This window comes from Strix uralensis, chromosome 21, assembly GCF_047716275.1.
Source record: "Strix uralensis isolate ZFMK-TIS-50842 chromosome 21, bStrUra1, whole genome shotgun sequence".
In the NCBI taxonomy this organism is placed as follows: domain Eukaryota; kingdom Metazoa; phylum Chordata; class Aves; order Strigiformes; family Strigidae; genus Strix; species Strix uralensis.
Window position 1 is genome coordinate 12,371,753 of NC_133992.1, and position 19,355 is coordinate 12,391,107.

A 19,355-nucleotide genomic window follows, 5' to 3' on the forward strand; every position below is an offset into this window, starting at 1 on the left:
GGATGCAGAGCGAGAGCAGGCGTGCAAATGCGATATGACAGCCCAAGACACACCAATATGGTTACCAGCTGTCCGGCCGCCACTGGGCCGTACTGGTTGGGAAGGCGATGCCCCAGTCACAGATGCATTTCAGGGGGAGGAGGGAGGGCTCGGGCAGGGCCAGGCGCGGGCAGGAACGTGCGGGCAGGCACATGCTGCCCTTTGCCGCGTCGCTGGGACCGGCACCACCAGCATTATCGTGCGTGGGCGCAGTCACCCCATGCTGGGGGCTACCCCCTGCCCCCCCGCAGCCAGGCTTTGCAGAGCCCTGCCCAGAGCTGGGTGAGCCAAGGCTGCGGGGACCCCGGCAACCCCCCCAGCCCCGAGAGCCCCTCCAGCTGCCGCTGGCCCCGCACGGGCCCGTCCTGCACGAGGCGGCTTCGCCAGCCCTCTCCCCTCCACATCAAGCAACTCTTTGTAGATCTAAATTAATAAGGTTGCACAGCTATAGACACAGGAACACGGGCTGTATCTTGTCTTTGTCGATCAATGCATTATATCATCCCATAAAACTGATTAAAAAGCAGAGCAGTTCATCTCACCAGGTTCCACGTCTCAACATTATAAATTTCATATTACGGTTAATGATTGTCAGTGCAGACGGAGAACACGCAAGCTGATCAGTATTGTAGTTTATAATTAATTATTGGAGTGTTGCTGCAGAGGACACTGAGGAGGGGGTGGCTGCTGATTAGCAATTTATTATCTCTAAAACGCCAAAGAGCAGCGTGGAAGGGGAGTTTGTGTGGCTGGCACTGCCCCTGCCCGAGCATCTCTGCTGCCAGAGGGGTCCCGGCTCGGCCACGGAGCACCGGAGGGACGTGTCACCGTGTCCCCAACGTGCCTGCACGGGCACGGGGAGGGTCAGCCAGGCCTCTGCCCATGGCTGGCAGCTGAGCACTGGCACGAAGGGCCGTGGCCGTCGCGTGGGCACGGGGGGGGCATTTCCTGGCAGAGCCAGAGGCAGGGGTGCCGGCGGGGAGGTGGGAGCCAGCACATCCCCGTGACAGGGCGCACTCTGCCTGCTCCTCCTGCCAAACCTTGCCCACTCCATGCTGGAAATGGTGGCCTGTCCTGCCTGCTCCTGCCAGCCATCAAACTGGGTTTGCTGGGCGGGGCGACACCAGCAGTTGGCAGAGTGGAAATTTGTGTGCGGAGAGTGTGAAGCAACGAAAAATAACGATCACCAGCGCTTCGCCTGAGCCCTGAGAGCAGGTGCAGAGTCCTCGCGGGGTGGGCGATGCCTGTGGGCCTGGGGGCTCCTCTCGCCCTCTTGCAGCTGCATCCCCCCCGCCTCCAGCACCCTGTTGTCCGTAGGGAAGCTGCGATGAGCAGATGCCTCTACCCCCGCTCTGGACATGGGGATGTTGGTCCCTCAGGCTAGACGGTGACCTGGTTGCCGATGCCAGATGCTTGGGGAGCCCGTGGCTGGATGATGTTTTGCTGCAAGACCCCCAGCCTGGCAGCCCTGCCCGCAGCCGACGAGGGGCTGAGACCCCCCGGCCGGGGCGTCGCCCCGGCCGGGGGGTCTCAGCCCCTCGTCGGCTGCGGGCAGGGCTGCGGTGGCTAGTTCTCCGCTCAGCCTCGGCCACCGTGCCCGCTCCTCCCATTTTATGACATATAGGCAGAAAATTCTTCAGGAGATGGAAAAAAAAAAAAAAAAGAAAAAAACCCACAACCCCAAAGTCCCATTAAAAAAAGAACAAACACTGGCAAAGTAATTGGATTAGGGCTTCATCAGATCTTCCCATTCGCGGTCGATCAGTCTGTTCCTCGGTGGGGGGGATGTCTTATTGCGGGGATTTAACTTTTATTGACTAATAATAATGCTTTACAAAGAAAGAAGCGGGGCCCCGCGCCAAGGGGAAGTGTCGCAGCCTTGGGAAGCCACCGGCTCGCCGCCACGTCGTTTCGTTTGTTTATTTTCCGTTGCAGGGTTTAGTGCGGGGATGAGTTTGATCCCCCCCAGCAACAGAGCGATGAGAGGCACCAAACTGGGATGCAAATGGCCCCGTTCCCTGAGAAGATGGCTTTTTTTTTTTTTTTTTTTTTTTTCCAAATGGCATGGCAGGCGTGCGGGGCTGGGGAAGAGATGCCTTCGGGAAGGGACGTCGTCTTCAAAGGGACCTGCAGAGCCTTTTTTTACCTAATTCACCACAAATCATGGAGTTGGTACCAGGGGGAGGGATTATTATTATTATCATCATCATTATTAATATATTTATTATTTATTATTCATTATTCATTATGTATTATTATTGTTGTTGTTATTATTATTGTTATTATTATTATTATTATTATTACTATTATTATTAACCCTGAGCGCTCAGCACTGTCATGCCACAAGCGTGGGCACAGCCGGAGAAGAAGCAGGCTGGACCAAGCTGGCTGCTGGGCATTGTCCCCTCGTCCCTGGGCCCCCAGCTGCTGGGGGCTATTGGCCCTGGCTACCAGCCCACACAGCTCCCCCAGTGAGGCCTTTTTAGCCAAGACATGCAGACTAATCTCTTCAAATAGTCGAGTGCCTGAGAACGCTGAAATGTGACTCTGTGCTAAAAGGATGTGAAACTCTCACATGAAATCCAGACGGAAACACGACTTTACTGGGGTTTAGCTCTCAGGAACCCAGGGGCTTATATTTTATAATATAGACGCATTTTATCATTTGAAAAAGAATTAGGACTGAAATATTCCCTGTCTGTTCCCATAGCGTTCATGCCCACCTGTGCCGTGGACGTCCGAAGGTGACGGTGGGTGAAACCTTCTTCAGGGCAGAAAATGGCACCGGTGGGTCCTGCACAGACCCCGACAGCCGCTGCCTGGGCCAGCATGGGGGGCTTGGGGACTTCTGTCTGCAGAAGCCACAAACTTCACCCAGAGGAGTGTCCTGTCGGGTTTCTCTGGGACGAAACCCCGTAACTTGACCAACCCCTGTATGTCAGCCGGCGCCGGAGGGTCTGTGCGGGTGGGGGGGGCTGGACCCACCACCCTGTGTCCCCCTCCCCGTCCTCATGCCAAACCCTGGGGGCTCCCGAAGCTGTGGCAGCGGTGGCCCTGCTCGCCAGCAGCGTCAGCGGCTGAGCCGGGGCCTCGCACCTCCGGCTGCGTCCCCCGCGCCGTGGCTGTGCGGGAAGGGGCGAGCGGGGGACGCGGCGTGGGGGTCTCGTCGTGGGCCGAAGGGCTCCGGAGCTGCTGGGACAGACCCGGCCGGACCCGTGAGCCCACGGCGGGGCCTCGGGGCTGCCTGCAGGGTGGGCGGCCGGGGGAGCGGAGGGGTCCCCAGCCGGGGGACAGGACAGGGACAGGGACAGGGACAGGGCTGTGGTGGTGGCAGCGGGTGCGCAGCCCGTGCGGCGCCGGAGGCTGCTGTCGGCGGCCTCAAGATGGCACGCTAGGAGTGGGAACGGCGCTGCAGAACAAAGGCGCCTCAGCCCGCCTGGCCTGCGAGCGCACAGCCCCGGCACATGGCCCGCAGCCTCAGCCCGGCCTTCATCCCGCAGCCCCATCCCCATCCTCGCTCCCATCCTTCATCCCGCAGCCCCATCCCCATCCTCGCTCCCGTCCTTCATCCCGCAGCCCCATCCCCATCCTCGCTCCCATCCTTCATCCCGCAGCCCCATCCCCATCCTCGCTCCCATCCTTCATCCCGCAGCCCCATCCCGCTCTCTGCCCCCCCCAGCCCCGAGCCAGCTTCCCACGGGTGCTGCAGCTCCCCGTCCCCAGCACGCTCCGTGTTTCCGTGCCCGCTCCCCGCCGTGACCCACAGTTCATCCCCAGCGCTTGGCCACAGCTCCCCCCAGACCTCCCTGCCCAAACCTCCCCCCTCACTTTCCCTCTCCTTCCCTTGGACAGGAGGTTCATGATGCCACTGGCAAAAATCACGGCGTTAATTGGAAAAAAACGGAGCAGTGAGGGTGGCGGATGGGGGTCCGCGGGCACCCACAGCCCCGGGGCCGCGGGACCCCCCCCAGGCACCCCCCGGCACTGTGCCGTGTGTCACAGGGCCCCGCGTCACACCAGCACGTGTCAGTCACAGCCCGGGAGGTGACAGAGCTGATGTTACGTGTCATAACACCACGTGTCTGCAGGGACTTTGTGGGTGGTTTTTTATGTTGTGCCAGGCGCGGGAAGGCAGGATGCCACGGGGGCCGATGCCCGCGGGAGGTGGCGGCACGGACCCCCCGAGCCCTTCACTGCCAGGTACGATGCCAGGGAGCCCAGATTCCCCTCCCTTGAGGGGGGACACTCCCAACACAGCCCAAACTCCCTGCTGGGGCGCAGGGCTCCTGCAGCAGCCAGCCAGTGTCCCTGCCCAGGCTCCCCGGGGAGCGGGGCCGGGGCCGCCGGAGGTGCCCATCCTGCTAATTAGAGTGTGCGAGGAGGAACTCGCTCAGCTCTGTCTGCCTTGACATTAAGACCTAAATTTGCTGTAAAACCAAATGGATACGCACACCCACATCTATAAGGCTTTTAGTTCAGCAACAAGTGAATCCATCAAAGCCCAGCACCTAATTTAATAGCAATAATGAAAGGTGTGCGTCACTATTAATTTAAGCACTCCAACATTAGCCTTGCACTTAGAAACCAGCAAGGCAAAGCTATTTACAAATGAATGTACCAGGGCAATAAATTGAAAGTACTGGTTTGACCTGTGGTGGCTGCTTCCTTCATTTATACATAGATATATTTCTATAGATGCATTTATTCCCATCTCTTTAGCAAGGCCTCCCTAATTAAGTTGAAGTGGCAGTGGAAGTGTGGCAGTAAGTATGGAAAGAAGCTGCTAAAAACGTATTTAATTCATTATAAATAATCTTTGATACCATAAGGTTGGATAAAGGTTTGCAGTATCAGAGCAGGCCGCCAAGGAAGGCCAAGGAGATCGCCTACACACAGCGAGAGCATTTGCATCGCGCGGTTTAACCTCCTGGCACCGGGGGAAGGAAAAGCGTGGCTGGCGCGGGACCCCCGTTTGCGGGGGGGGGCTGTGGGGCGCCGGCACCGGCACCAGCGCCGGCTCCAGGAGCACCGGGGAACAAGGCAGGGTGAGGGTCTGTGGGCACTGGGGTTCTGGCTCCGTGTCGCCGTGTGCCGCGTGTGCCCCCAGGATGATAATGTATGTTAAGAGGAAGGTGTATGTCACCCACATTAAAGGAGTTTAATGTGCTCGGAGTCACATTATTGTACCCTTGTAGAATACATTATCTGTCATGCTGCCTTTACAGGCTGTCACCTCGCAGAAAGGCTACAGTGTTCCTGGAAACCATTATCAGCCTCTAATGATATTATCAAAATTGGAGCGCGCGGCGTGGTGGGGGCCGGGAGGAGGCACCGCCAAGGCTGCTGCTCTCCTTGTGCCGCGGGAGCAGCGGGACGGGGGCCGCGGCCCTACAGACCCTCCTCTGGAGCCGACACCAAGTGTGGGGGTGTACGGAGGGGTGCGGAGGCCCAGGGAGCCATCGCCGGGTCCCACCCTTGGACACCGTCCCCACCGTGTCCCAGCACTGCAGCCTCGTGGCTGGCGGGGGCCGAGGGGCCTCCGGCTCGGCCTCGGCTGGGGACCCCGCGGTTGGGAAGCGCGTCTGGGAGCCGGGCTGCCGGGAACCGCTCCCGCGTGGCCACACTAATGGCCCAGCAGTCGATGGGCACGGAGCCGGCTGCGGCTGCCCCGGGCTGGCAGGTGGGGAATCTGCTGAGCTCAGAGCGGCTCCGCTCAGCCTTGGCTCTGCCAGCTCCGGCGCGGCACCAGGGCTGCTGTCGAAGTGGCCGGGACCCGGAGGTGTTGGCCAGCACGTGGGAGGATCTGTGTGATGGGGACGGGAATGGGGATGGGGACAGGGAGAGGCGAGGGCGCATGCTGGGGCAGGAGCCCCAGGGGGGTTGGGAAGGGGCTGCTCAGCCTCCGCACGATCAGGCCACAAGGCTCGGGGGGCTGCGGGGCGGTGTCTGAGCAGCCTTCCGGGGTGAAACTCGGCAGCCGAAGCCGGGGATGGGGGCCCTGGGGGCTGCCTGCCCCGCGGCCGTGCCCCCGTGCCGGGGCCGCTCTCGCTGCCGTGCCAGGACCCACGAGGAGGCTGCGGTGGGCTCAGCCCAGCACGGCACGGGCCGGTCACCCAGCGGGAGCCAGCGAACCTGTCAGCCTCTGAATATTGCTCTTCCCTCTCCCTGTCAGGTGAAATTAAAAAAAAAAAGGGAGCCTTCTTTTTTGGAGTGTAATCTTTTGCCTGCGACAAGAAGCCACGTAAACTGATAAATTGCAGATTAAACGAGTGCCACACTCCACTTCAGTCCCTGGCTGTTAATTCCCCTGTTGTGCAATTCCCCGCTCTCAGGGCCTGTCAATTCCAGCTAATCGCAGGAGGCACTAAAACACTCTGCCCTGACAGCCCCAGATCAAGAAACCCCTGACTCCTAGCTCAGGTGGATTGCATGCATCACTTATGCACAAATCAGCAATATGCCAGCAGGGAGGAATTATGTCCGATGACAGCCCAGACATGAGGTACATATTGCAGAGCCGGCGAGCCCCAGCCGCCGTGACAGATTGCGGCGCGGGGCTGCGCGCTGGTGCGGGAGCAGCTCCCGGCTGCACCGGCCCCAAACACACCCGGCACTTGTGTCGCGGAGCCGCCGGCGTCTCGCTGGTGCCGCTGCACCCCAACGCTGTCCCCATCCCCGTCCCCTGCTGAGCCCCCGCCCCGGCTGCCCGATGCTGGCGTGGGGGTGAAGGATTTCGCGGTGCTCGTGGGGAGCGAGCGGGGAGGGCACGGGGCTGGGAAGGGCTCCACGGGCACCGGGGGTCTCCCCCGGGGAGTCAGACCCGCTCTGCCCACCCCACAGCGGGGGGAAGCCCCTCTCGGCCCAGCCCCAGCTCTACTTTAACATTTAACTTGCCTTAGCCTGTGATCCTGAAAAGCTTAAATTAATGACAGCCTTGCAGTTGCTCATTAATAATTGCTTCATTACTGTATGCAATTGCATTCTCCTGACAATAATGGTGTTTGCTGGTGTATTTCTAATTATCTGGCATTTCAGCTCCCTAATAGAGCCCCAGCGCTCCCCGGTGTGAAACCCTCCTCTTCAGTGGGGAGCGGGGCCCCGACACCTCCCTGCAGAACCTGCGCTTCTTCGTTAGCAGCCCCCGGCAACTGGCCACCGCGCTGCTGGTGAAGCCCCAGGCAGGGCTCGGGGGCACCGTACCGGGCTGGCCACTGAGACCCACGGCCCTTGGGCCAAGCTCAGCCGCTTCCCCCCATCGCACACCCGATGCTCATGCGAAAACCGGGGTGAGAGCGACGGCGCAGAGCGGGAGCTCCCGTGGCCGTGGCCGGAGGGGCTCGGTGTGGCTACGCCATAGCAGCCTCCGTGGCCACAACAGCCCCAGTACAGCCTCGCAGGTGCATCCCAGCCTGGGCAAGCGGAGCCCAGTGGGAGGTTGCCAGAAACGCCAGTGGGTGCCCACAGTTGGGGATTTTGGTGCAAGGCCACGCTGCTGCCGGCAGCGCCGTTCGTCAGCTCCTCAGAGAAATTCGTCTGGCGGCGGCGGGGGACTCGCGGCACCGTCCCCGTGCTGGCCACACGGAAATGACCACTTGTGCCCCAGTTTAGCCCCGGCCGCCAGCTCGGAGCCCATTACGGTGCCGCGTGCTGCCCTCGCGCTCCCCACCTGGGGAGGGGGCTCATTCGTAGTTAAAAATCTATTGTGACTTGTCAGAAAAATGAATAAATGAGCACATTATTTTTTCATTTTGGAGCTCAGCATCTGTTTGTCTAATCAAGAAAGAGAACTGGGAAAGTCAACCAGGGCTGACGCACACATTTTATTTAACTTTTCCTCTGTCAAAGGAGTTTAAATGTGTAATGAACAGGCCATGGTGATTTGAAATATAATCCCATTACTCTGATGAGATTACCAAGGCTGTGAGAGTTCACAAATCATGCTTAGGGTTTTTAGAGCGAACAACACCCTGTTGAGATTTTTTTTTTTTTTCTTTTTTTTTTTACATTTAAGTAGAGGTGTGTGGGGAGAATAAAACACAACAGTGCTTAACCCTTCATGCGGCGGCAGCAGCGGCGTGGGGCTGTGCACAGGGACAGCCCTGGCCTGGCCCCCACCGCTGCCGGCGCTGCCGCGGTGCCGGGGAGCAGCACCCAGCCAGGGTGGGGGGCACCTTCCCGCTGGCCCTGCCTGGCCGTTGTGCCCACACATCTCTGTCCTCGTCTCCGTCCTTGTCCCAGCGTCGCACCGGGGAGGCTGCACTGGGATGTGATTTAAGGGGCATTAATTTTAGCAGCAGCAGCACCCAATACCACACGCCGCCACGGCAGCACATTTCCATGAAATTCATGGGCCCATTACAAACATGTCTCCATAAATAACTCCCCCCATTAATCTCAGGGCTGCACCCAGGGCTGTAGGATGGTTTTCGCCTGCTTGTCCCGGTGCAGGGTGGGTGCAGCCGGTGCCCCCGGCTGGGTCCCGGCCCTGCCACGGTTGCCTGAGGGGCAGCTGCAAAAGCCCCTGGGATGCCACAGGCTCCTGCCAACCTAAACCCAAAGGAGCCTCTGGTTTGAATTTCTCCTGCGGGAGTTCACGGCGAACCCCTGCAGAGCCCCGGGAGAGCGCGGGTCGGGCCAGGCACCCCCAGCCCCTGGGTGTCCTCTGCTGAAAGGTTGCTCTTTTGTTTCCCAATTCTTTGATGCCAGTGAGGAGGCAGCGAGGGCTGGTCTCGGCGGGCAGCACTCGCTGTGCTCACAGCAGCCTGGGCCATCCCACCCGGTCGCCCTCTCCTGAGAAGGCAAAGGGGCTTGTCGGTGATTTTATTCTTCCACAAACCTCCCAGGCAAATGCTCCGTCACCCTCGGAGCCCAACGACTGACCTCGGGGTCTCACCACAAAGGTCTCCCGTCTCTCCTGGTGGATTTGGGACCCTCCCAGCAGCTTTTTTTTGTGCGAAGCCACGCATGATGGGCAGCGAGCGGCCATGAGCAGCATCAGCTGCTGCAGGCGCCTGGGCTGAGACCAGCCCATGGGTCTGAGCCCCGGGGCTGCTGGTGCCGCGAGGGGAACCAGCGCCGGCGGCCGCGCTCTGGGGTGCGCTCCCCGACTCACCGGGTCTGCGGCCCGGAGTTTCTGCAAGCGTACGCTCTGCTCCGAGGGGTGCAGTCGGCTGCGAAACTTCAGGTGCACGTGCAAGCCAGGTCCCCCTCCCACAGCAGAAGTAAGAGAAAATCCAGAAAACCCTCTGATGCCTCCAACAGCTACCGACGCACGTCAGGGAGAAGTCGTCCTCGTTACGTGAGCCGGCAGCCACCCTCTTCTGCCAAAGCCCAGTAACAAGGCATGGAGGGAACAGCTTGCTTTTCTGACCCAGTTGAATGCCCATCTGAATCAATTAAATCTACAACTACCGGGGAAAGACCAGCCCGTGATGGATTTGTGTTCAGCTGCGCACAGATTGCAACCATGAGCTCCGATTTAACTCTTTCAGCAAACACTAAACAGTAGGAATGTCTGTTCTGAGGGAGAGGCTGTTCATCTCTTGGAAAGCCGCACGCTCCCAGAATTCAAGGAAGGTTTCTGCCACGCTGCGTATTCAACTGGAGCTGCTCTTTCAAAATAAATTCACTTCCCAAGTGTGGACGGCTCTTTGGGGCAAATAAATTCCCTCTGGGCTCCACACCTTGCCTGCTCCCCACCAAGCCCTCGGAGCGTCCTCCAGCAGCAGCGTCCCGTGCCCGCGGCCCTGCCTGTGCCCCCCGGGGGCGCGCGGCGAGTCCCCGCTCGGGGCGAGGCTGCTCCAGAAAGAGCAAGTGGAAGGGGATTTATGAGGTGGTGTAAGCGCACGTGGTCTGGGCAAGTGACTCTGTGCCCACAAACGTTACCACAGTTTAGACAGCAGAGACTGTTTTATTATGTGAAGCTTTAGGCTTTACTGAAAGCAAAACACGGCACATACTGAATACCTACTTATAACAAATAAATATAAGTGGGTGGCAACAGCATTACGGCCATGGAAACAAGTAGGAGACTTCTGTAGTTTCTGATATCAGCATAGGCAATTTTTTAGTTCAGTTAAAAAGAATTGAAACTAGGTGGCAAAAGAACATTCACAGAACAACTTTAATGTTAAATAGTTCACAAAGTTGGTTAAAGGAGTCATTTACATTGCATTATTTGAAGGGTCTTTCCCCATTGCATCTGTGCTGCATTTGCACATATAAAATATTAAAAAATTTAATATCATACTATAAAATATTGTTTCTCTTGTTTTGCAGATACCATGGAAGACTGTACAGTGACGACTGGCCTCGGCGGTGCAGGCAGGGCTCCCCTCCCGAGGCAGCACCGACACCGGCTCCGGGAGGGCGAAACCTTTAACAACCAAGAACTTAAATGCAACAGGTGAGTGACAAATAGGCCTCTCTGCCTTAGTGTTTATTCCTAAACTACATGTTAAGGCTCAGAAAGTTTTCTCTATACAAAAGCAAGGACACGGGAAGAGGTCATGTTGCGGCAGGCGAGGCTGGGCGGCAGGAGGGAGCCTGCCCCGCAGCCCCGGCTGCAGTTAAATGCCTCTCGGAACCGGGGGCATTTTCCTGATACAAAATCCACAGCAGCAGGGCAGAGAGCTCCAGCTTCAACCCCTTGGAGAGATTTATGAAAGACACCTCTGGTGAACTGAACCAAAAATGCAGCTCTGGTTCCCAGTAATCCCATTCACGTGTTCCCTGACGTATTAAGGATGGACAAGGCCAAAATAGTTACAAATCCCAGTACAAAGTAGGTCTCAATTTTTATTTTTAAAGAATATTAAGAAAAGGTGAAGGCATTTCTCAGTCTTCAGGTGCAAGCTGTCTCAGAGAGGAAGCGCAGACCCCGGCGCAGGGGTCCACGGGCGGGTGTGGGCAGCTCCTTTCCACCCCGGGGATGCTGCCGTGGTTCTCAAAACACCGTGCTGGCTACAGCAAATAACTTCCAATAAAACGTATGCAAAGCTGAAAAGCACAGTTAAATAAAAATATTTTTGAACAAAACAAACCACAACAGACTTGACTGTCTCAACGTTTCTTCACAAATCGGCTCCCCTGCAATGGCTGCTGTTCCCTGGCTCACGGTTGCCTCCTGCACTTCAGCAACAGAAGTGAAACCATCTGGGACTACAGCCTCCCCCCAAAAGAACTGTGCATCATATGGACCTTGAAAAAGATTACATCTGTTTATTTATTAATAGTAAAAATGGATACATTTGTCCTACATTTTGTTTTTAGAAATTTGATCATGTCACAAGCAATACCTGTGTGTACGTGGGTGTATTACAGATGTATATAATTTATTTTAACCAGGCTGTGAAATAATACGTAATCACATCTCTTCTTGTGATTGTACATAATACAGTAATTAAATGATGCCAGTCTACGTCATTCTCTTATTTCTAATCAAAGGAACCTGAAGCGTAACAGTCGTCTTTCCAGCTGATATGGCTCTTTATTTTTGTCACAGGGGAGACTTCCCATCACCAATGAGGGATAATCTTCCAACCACGAGAGACGGGATAATTCACATTTCTTCCCCGGCTGCTCCTGCCTGTTGGCAGCAGGAGCACCCCAGTCCTGGCTCCCACCTGACTCGGGCGGTGGGGAGCGTCTCCTCCTCCGAACTCGGCAGACAGGCTCTCCTCGAGGCTCGGCGTTACTGCTGTCCCGATTTCTTCTCCTTCTGGAAGCTAAAGCTTGTTCTCCTGTTCAGTTTTCTTTGTTTCTGAGCAAAATAATCTGCTCTGGCTGTGCTTGCTCGCGACTCTAGAATATAGTTAACCTGCAAGACATCAGACGGTGTTTAATGTCGTCGGTGGCTCGGCGGGACAGCCCGGGGGGGCAGGGACCCTCACCCCACCCCGCTGAACGAGGCTTCAGTGCCACCCGTCCCGGTGGGCCCTCGCCAGACGCCGGCAGAGGCAGCCCCGAGCCGCGGGAGCTCCACGCTCCGTGCGGGGCCGCGTTCCGGCGCTCCCTCCCGCGGCTCGGCCGCAGGCTCCGGCACCCCCGTCCCGCCCTGGTCACCCAAAGCTCTGGGGGAGCGCAGCGAGTCGTGAAGCCCCACAGTGCTGGTCCGATATAGTAACGGGCTCCAATAAAAGACTTTATCAGCTTCAATAAAAATAATTCTTTCACCACGATGTTTGCACACTCAGCTAATCTCATAGTTTCCCTGTGTTTTGGCACATTTTACTTGATGAAAGCATTTTTAAATGATATTTAACAAGCCCGCTATTCCCTAAATTTATTATCTCCAGTGCTTTGTGATAATCACATAGATAATTTTAATGGAAGGTTAATGCAAGAATCAAAAAGATAAAAATGCCCTTTGGTCTGCCATTAGCTGGTTAATATGCTGTGGCTTAAAACTTGCACAATTTTATGCACTGTAGAGTGTTTCACTTTCATTGCATATTACAGCTTAAGGCATAAAAATATAGGGAATTTTCATGGTCAATAAAGCCTTGGTCTTTCTCACTTGATCATGTAAAAAGCCTAATTTGAAAAGTCTGATTTCTCTGCATCTCCTAATGCTGATGGAATTGAAAACAAACTGGTAACTTATGCATGAAACCAGAAAATGTTCTATATAAACAACCTGCAACTTAAGAAAAAAAGTACTGTTCAATAATATTTCTCTCTTGAATATTCATGTTATTCATACCAAACCTTTTTGTCTTTCAGCCTTCTTCTGCGACCAGTCACAGATGTATCAAGTGTTCTGGATTACAATAGCTTATTTAAGATAAAGTAGGAACAAAAGAATCGGCCTAACAGTTCACAAAGTAAGTAGAAAACCCCTAAAATACATTCACCTTCTACGTTACTAATAAAAATTATTTGATTGTATGTCAGTTATTTAGCAATCCTCTAAACTCCACACAGAAAATAAAAGCAAAGATAACAGATGGCTTGCCAAAATCACTGCGTTTTAAATTCTGAATTGCTATAAAATATTAGCGTGCGGAAAATGAAGTTTAATCTTCCAAGAGTGTTACAAAAAATTGTTTCAGAAAGGAAGCCAATATGTGTATGTACTGAGCCGCGAGAGAAGCAAACAGTTCTGAAAAAGCATCACGGTGAGAAAAATAACCTTTGTGCTTTGTACAAACACCTGCGTTTGGGAAAGACGAGCGAGCGGCAGGAGAGAAGCGCTGTCCTGGCACGGCCACTGCCTCTGCTCGGCTGGGGCTGGAGCCCTGAACCCGGCCTCGGCCCGTGGCCTCGAGGAGCCCCCCTGGAACCTCTGGACAACCTGAGCTCCGGCTCCGACAGTCCCCGCGGTGCCGGGACCCCGGCCCAGCCGCCGCCAAGCTCTGCCCCGGCTGCCCCAGCCCCTGGCAGACCACGGGCGGCCGCTCCCTCGGCTCCTCGTGGGCTCGGCTCAGCCCTGCGGGGTCTCCAGGCAGCGCTGGGTGCTGTGGGGCTGTGCGGGACACGAGTCCCGGGACACAGCACCCAACCCCGCACAGCACCCGCAGCCCCGCCAGACACGGGGCTCGCAGACCATTCACCTGGCTGGAGGTGGAAACTATCCGGGCACAGTAAAATTTGGTGGTTTCCTCTAAACTTCCACAGAAAACGTGTCTCTATTAACTAGAAACATGTATAAAAGGAAATATTACACACGAACGGGCAGCCTGCTGTATGGCTGTTTGAAAAACGACTGAACTAACAGGCACCAAGCAACTCGCCTGCTAAGTTAAATGCACCTTAGTGGTCCTCAGGCACTGCACCGCTCATGTACTTCCAGAGCCTCCTGAATACTTTCATGTCTAACAAGTGGTAAAACACCCAGGATTTTGGGTCACGTTAAAATTTAATACTCACCTTCAGTACAATTTCATTGACAGTAGCAGCATCTGATTCAAAGTAAAGGTGTTTGTAGTCATGATTGCTTAGATATGTAAGTTTAAATATTGCATGACCTGTAAAGATAAGAAAAAAACTGTTCAGAATATTCCTGTAAAGTTTCAGCAGAGCTTGTGTGCCTGACAGAAGAAAAACACAGATGGTGATCTTAGCATACCATCAGCACAACAGAAGGAAGTAATGAAACGCTGACAGGCTTCTCATGTCATTTCAATTTAAGGCAAGTGGTGGCTTACAGGAGCAGCTGAACCCTATTCAATAAAGTTCCTTTTCCCATCACATCCCCACTGCAGGAAATGCAAAAATCTATCAAATGGCTAGTTAGCTCCCGTTCAGCCCAAGACTATATTTCAGTTAAACTACCACATTAGGACTACTTTATGTAACTGTTCGCTGTATAATCATCACACGCAGAAGATAAGTGTTATATTTAAAATAAAAGGCCAATTAACCCCAGAATCATCACTCCAACAACCTCTCCCCAAAACATCACCCAAACCTACCCAGAGGCTCACAGCAAAGGGGAAACGTCACCACTGTAAATACAAAAGGACGCGGCAACGGCGCTGCCAGACTCGGACCCGGGAACCTCCCTTCCCACGAGCAGTAAACCAGAACTAGAGTCGAGCTGTAATTTGTATCGCGTAGCGCTTCGCTGCCCGGCTTCACCGCGGCTGCCCCGGGGAGCGGCCCGGGAGCTGCCGACCCTCCGAGTACCGCGTGTAGGACATGCAGGAAGGCAAAACACCCTTCCCGCGTAGGGCTCTTCGTGGCTTCAAAATTAACATTAAGCATATTCTATACATTACACTTTTCCATCAGTTTTCTCATCATTTATTCGGTTCAAAGGTCAAAGCTAGTAATCTGTAAAGTTACAGCCACCTTAATGTAAATTCAGGTCTTCCCTGGAGGAAAGCTCATTTGAAATCTTATTTACATTATCTAATTCTCCAGATTTCCAAAAGGTGACTGATATATGCCCAGACCCGTGGCCAGAAAATTTGAGACGCGAGTGTTTTATTGTGGCATGTTAATTAAACACCATTATGATGCACTAATCTGGAATATAAATTCTGTATTGAAAAATTGGCTAATAATAATAATAAAAACCCCTTTAAATCATTTCTCAAATGATGCCTTGGTGGTACTAAAAATGCGGGAATTCCTAGCCATGAGCTCATCAGTATGCTAATACATGCATGCCCAGGTCTGCTTGGGACTAAATTCAGCATCTTTACGATTCCGAAAGTGCCCGTGCACTGCTCTTGGGGACATGACACAGCACCGCGCCCCATCAGCTACCACAGTTTTCCTTGGACATTTAATATTACACACAGTTACAGGAATTGATTACTGAAAATGAAAATTTACATGGCACAGAACACGTTCTGGAGGGTTCCAATGAGATTCTTTGTTGTGGGTCTCCACTGGGCGGTTCTTGGCGTGGATCAAGACTCCCTTCACCTAGTTTAGATGTTTCGCTCCGTGTTTTCTCCCCAGCTCCCCCCACGCTGACCTGGCCTTGCCGGCTGCTCCGGAGGCTGCTGCCCCCAGCACAGCTCAGCCGGTGGGAAAGGCCGGGGGGCTCTGAACGTGCCAGAACCCGAGTCCCCAGCCTCCGGCGGAACAGCCCCACACCTCACGGCTCCTCTCTCAGGCCGGTTCTCTGCCCGCACGCTGTCAGTCCTTCCCCGGGAAGGGGACGTCGCAGCGCGGCGCAGGCAGGGCCAACTGCCCCGAGCGCGGCGCTGGAACCCGCCTCGCCCAGGGCTCCCCCCCAAAGCCACCATGAGGCCGTGATGCCAAGAGCGCGGACACGAGCCCTGACCGCGCTATCGCTGACGTGGGGGGAGCGGACCCCACAGGGGCAGGGCATGGGACCACAGAATGAAAGATTAATATGAAAATTAAATGAGATCACAGCCCCTGTCATGCCCAATGAAGAGACCCTCCCAGTACCCCCACCTTTCTTTTAAACTGGTGATTTACTCCTCCTTTCCAGCAAAAGTATTTACAGAGCTGACAGAAGCAGAACGCAGAACTTTATTTCGAGCGCTTATTTTAGGATCGTGAGGAGTCAGCTCTTTCGATGACAACGAGAGCAACAGATGCCAGAGCGCTCGCGCAGTGCCCTGGAGCAGGAGGCAGAGCTCACCCCGCTCCCCCCCACGAGCCGGGGCCACGCCAGCACCACGCACCCGTCCCGCCGGCACGGAGGCTGCTGGGTCCCGGCCCCGGGGCCCGCGCTCCTCTTCCACGTCGCTGAATCCGCAGCGAAGCCCGAACGTGCAGGTCTGCGGGTCGTGCCGCGGCCATGGGCAACCCCCGCGCAGCCCCGTCCCACGGCCGGCAGGTGACTGAGTGGAGAGCAGCCAAGAAGACTTTTCTTTCGAAAGCCCCATTAGGGCGTTATGTTTACGTGCTCCGTGTCCACGTTACGCTATTTACAGCGTGAAATATTAGTTCATTGAAATCGTAACTGGCACTTTGCTCTGCTACTCTTCTAGCCAGATGGAATTTATGAATTGTGAGATTGATTTCCATTTCCAAGAGTGCTTAAATATGCGATGTACCTCTTTCCAATAGCGCACCACCCTTGACAATTCAGAGATCAATAGGAACTTCAATGGTTTGATACTTCCACGTAAGAGTATCTGGTAACAAACAGCAGCAGCTCGAGTGGCTTCTGCCGCCCACGACGGCAGAATTAGAACAAATGCAGATATTGCATGAACGGCTTCGCTGCCGTGACTCCTACACGAACAGCGGTTGGGTGTCCTTTAGCTTGCGGGGCTGAAACACAAGTGTTCGACTCCAGCAAATGTCAGCGCTGTCCGTCAGTGCCCCGCACCGAGACCACGCAGGGGTGTATTTAATGTCAGCCACTGCAGCGGATGGCAAGGGTGAACCCAACAGGGGGAAACTTCAATATTTTGCAATCAGAATTAATCAGCTGTACAACGGAAAACACGTGTTATTCCCAACCATGTTTATCTGTTAAAATGTTTATGGAAGGCAAACGAAATGACAGAAGCTCATCCATTCTCACAGGCTGCTGTCACGAGGTAGGCACAGCCCGCCAGGAGAGCTCAGCAAACCCGAGCAGGCTCCGAGCCGCGGCCCCGGGCCAGCCCCGCGCCCGCCGGACCCCTCAGCCCGCGCCGGGCCCGACCTGGCTGCCACAGCAGGGAAACGGCAACCTGCCGTGGGGGCCCTTTGGCCTCAGCTCCGAACGCTGATAAATCTTTTCTAACCCTGGCACACTAATAGGTTCCTGTGTGGTTACACCTGGAGAAAAGCTGACAGCAGACTCGGGCGGAAGGGCAAGATGCTAATTCACTGGAAATTCACCGAGGAGAGCTCATTTACTCCTTCAGCACGATGTCTTAAATGCGATTGTTTGGCATATCTCCTAATTTTTAACATTACTACACTGCCAAAAAAGAGAAGGAAAGGGCTAGTTACAGCACTACCCACAACCCTTGCAAAGCCAGAGCAGAGCCAGGTGCCCATCTGCTGCTCACGTTTCTCCTCTCTCTCCCAGGTTTGGTGAAACTACTCATGTAACCCCCCCCAGCGCTTGCCCCCCGACTTCTCAGTGCTTCTGCGTTTACATCCAGCGGGTGAGAAATACCCCAGGATTACAGCTTCCAGAATTACTGAAACGTGCTCATACAGCCACCGGTAAATCTTGTGCCAATTTCTGCAAGTAACAGTCTTGGGAAAATACACAAAAACTTTGCAGTCCACCATAGCTCACTTGATCCAGGCGAAAAAAAAATTCACTTTTAAATCTAAATAATAAACTCTTTTTTTCAGAGTCTAAAAAAATACACTTTTTGCCTGGAAAACATTGGAAGGATGTGAATTTGCACAAGAACAATTTTTTTTGCTGAATCTGTAAAGACTAGGAATAGTTTTTCTTCTTCCTCTCCCATCCCCCAGTTCAGGCTGTACCGAAACCCTCTCTTTTGCCAATGCCACTCTTTAAAACAGTACGTGCTGAATTAAATCACTAATTAGATGGAGGATGAAAAGAATATTCATGAATTGGACAAAACAGAAAACAAACACTAGGAAATGCAAATTTATGTTAATTTTTCAATATACCTTGATGATTGCTTTGTCATTACAGGGCCATAAGGCAGAAGTCAACTATTAAGAGTTATTAGTGGAATAAATAGCTAAAAAGGCCTCTCTGAAGAACAAAACACTTATGGGCATCATCTGACATCATCACAGATTTTCACCATTTCAGAAACTGTGAGTACAACAGGATCAAACCTTGAGATCTCTTCTCACAGACTCAGAAAGGATTACAAAGAACTACAGATATACTAGTATAAAGGCAAGGAACGATGAAAATAAAATACCCAGAAGCAGTGTATCTGCACAAAGGCAATCTTACATAAAACACTGCGTGAAATGGGGTAACCTCTGCTCACCAACCGCTGTTATATTTAATCTAAAATCTTTGGGAAGGGACTCTGGTGTTTGAAATCCACATGTGCTACCCCAAAAATGATGCCATGGCCCTGGAGCAGGGCCTGAAGGTTCAACAAAAATGCAAGTGTTGCATTACCATCAAAACACCCATCCTGACAACCTCTAGTAACAAGAAAACTTGGAAGTTTTCTTCTAGGGGGACGTCACAAGTTGCACCGGAGCTGCAGGTGGATTATCAGGGTTATAGTCCCGAGCTCAGTGAGGGACACAGGTTGAACAGGAACGTTGTCCTGAGTGCAAAAGTGGGGTTAAGCCCATTTTCTGCAAGTGGTATTTCTCCAAGAGGGACATATTTTAGAGGCGATGTCTCCTTCAGAGGCAGTGACAGCAGCTGAAGCTGTGGATGAAATCCTGACCCCGCTGGTACCGGTGGAAGCACCCTGAGTTCAGCCGGCACAGCACGTACCTGTGAGGGGTGTCTCCTTCAAACCGAGGCCTTCCTGGAGTGCCAACAAATGCTATGAATGTTAAGGAAAAAAATAATAGTTGTAGTCCTGCTGGCTTGCCCCATTCTCTCAGGGAACAGCATATTTCATGATCACTTCTCCTACAACTCAGGTCTTTGTATGCTACTGTAGGCTGATTATAAAACATTGCTATCAGTGGATGTCTTGTTTCCAGATGTCCTGAAAGCAGAGTCACAATTAAAGAGCTGCATACAACCACTTCTATGTCAAATTGTGGTAACTATTCGCACATCTGGACTTTTTTTCCCCAAAGCCTTTTGTTTCTTCTTCGAATTATCATCAAAGGCAGAATACTAATAAAGATTTTTGCAAGAATGGTGAAAATTGAGGTGGAACTCGGGGTTGCCCAAAACCTCTTCACCAGCAACCTTGTTTGGGAAAAAAGATGATAAATAAATCAAAATGCACTAAGCAGTGTTTCCACATGGCAAT

General features: G+C 53.7%; 1 protein-coding gene across 6 annotated transcripts in view; it reads right to left on the bottom strand.

Moving 5' to 3' along the window:
• Window positions 1-10,143: 10,143 nt before the first annotated feature.
• The window catches only part of MAPKAP1 (MAPK associated protein 1), a 106,475-nt gene continuing 97,263 nt past the window's right edge, over window positions 10,144-19,355 (bottom strand). For all 6 annotated transcript variants that reach the window (XM_074890920.1, XM_074890918.1, XM_074890919.1 and 3 more), the window contains 2 exons: window positions 13,909-14,006; window positions 10,144-11,857 (listed from right to left, as the gene is read on the bottom strand). In XM_074890920.1, the coding sequence (XP_074747021.1) occupies window positions 11,732-11,857; window positions 13,909-14,006 (224 nt within the window). In that variant the 3' untranslated portion in view covers window positions 10,144-11,731. The remainder of the gene's footprint in view (window positions 11,858-13,908; window positions 14,007-19,355) is intronic.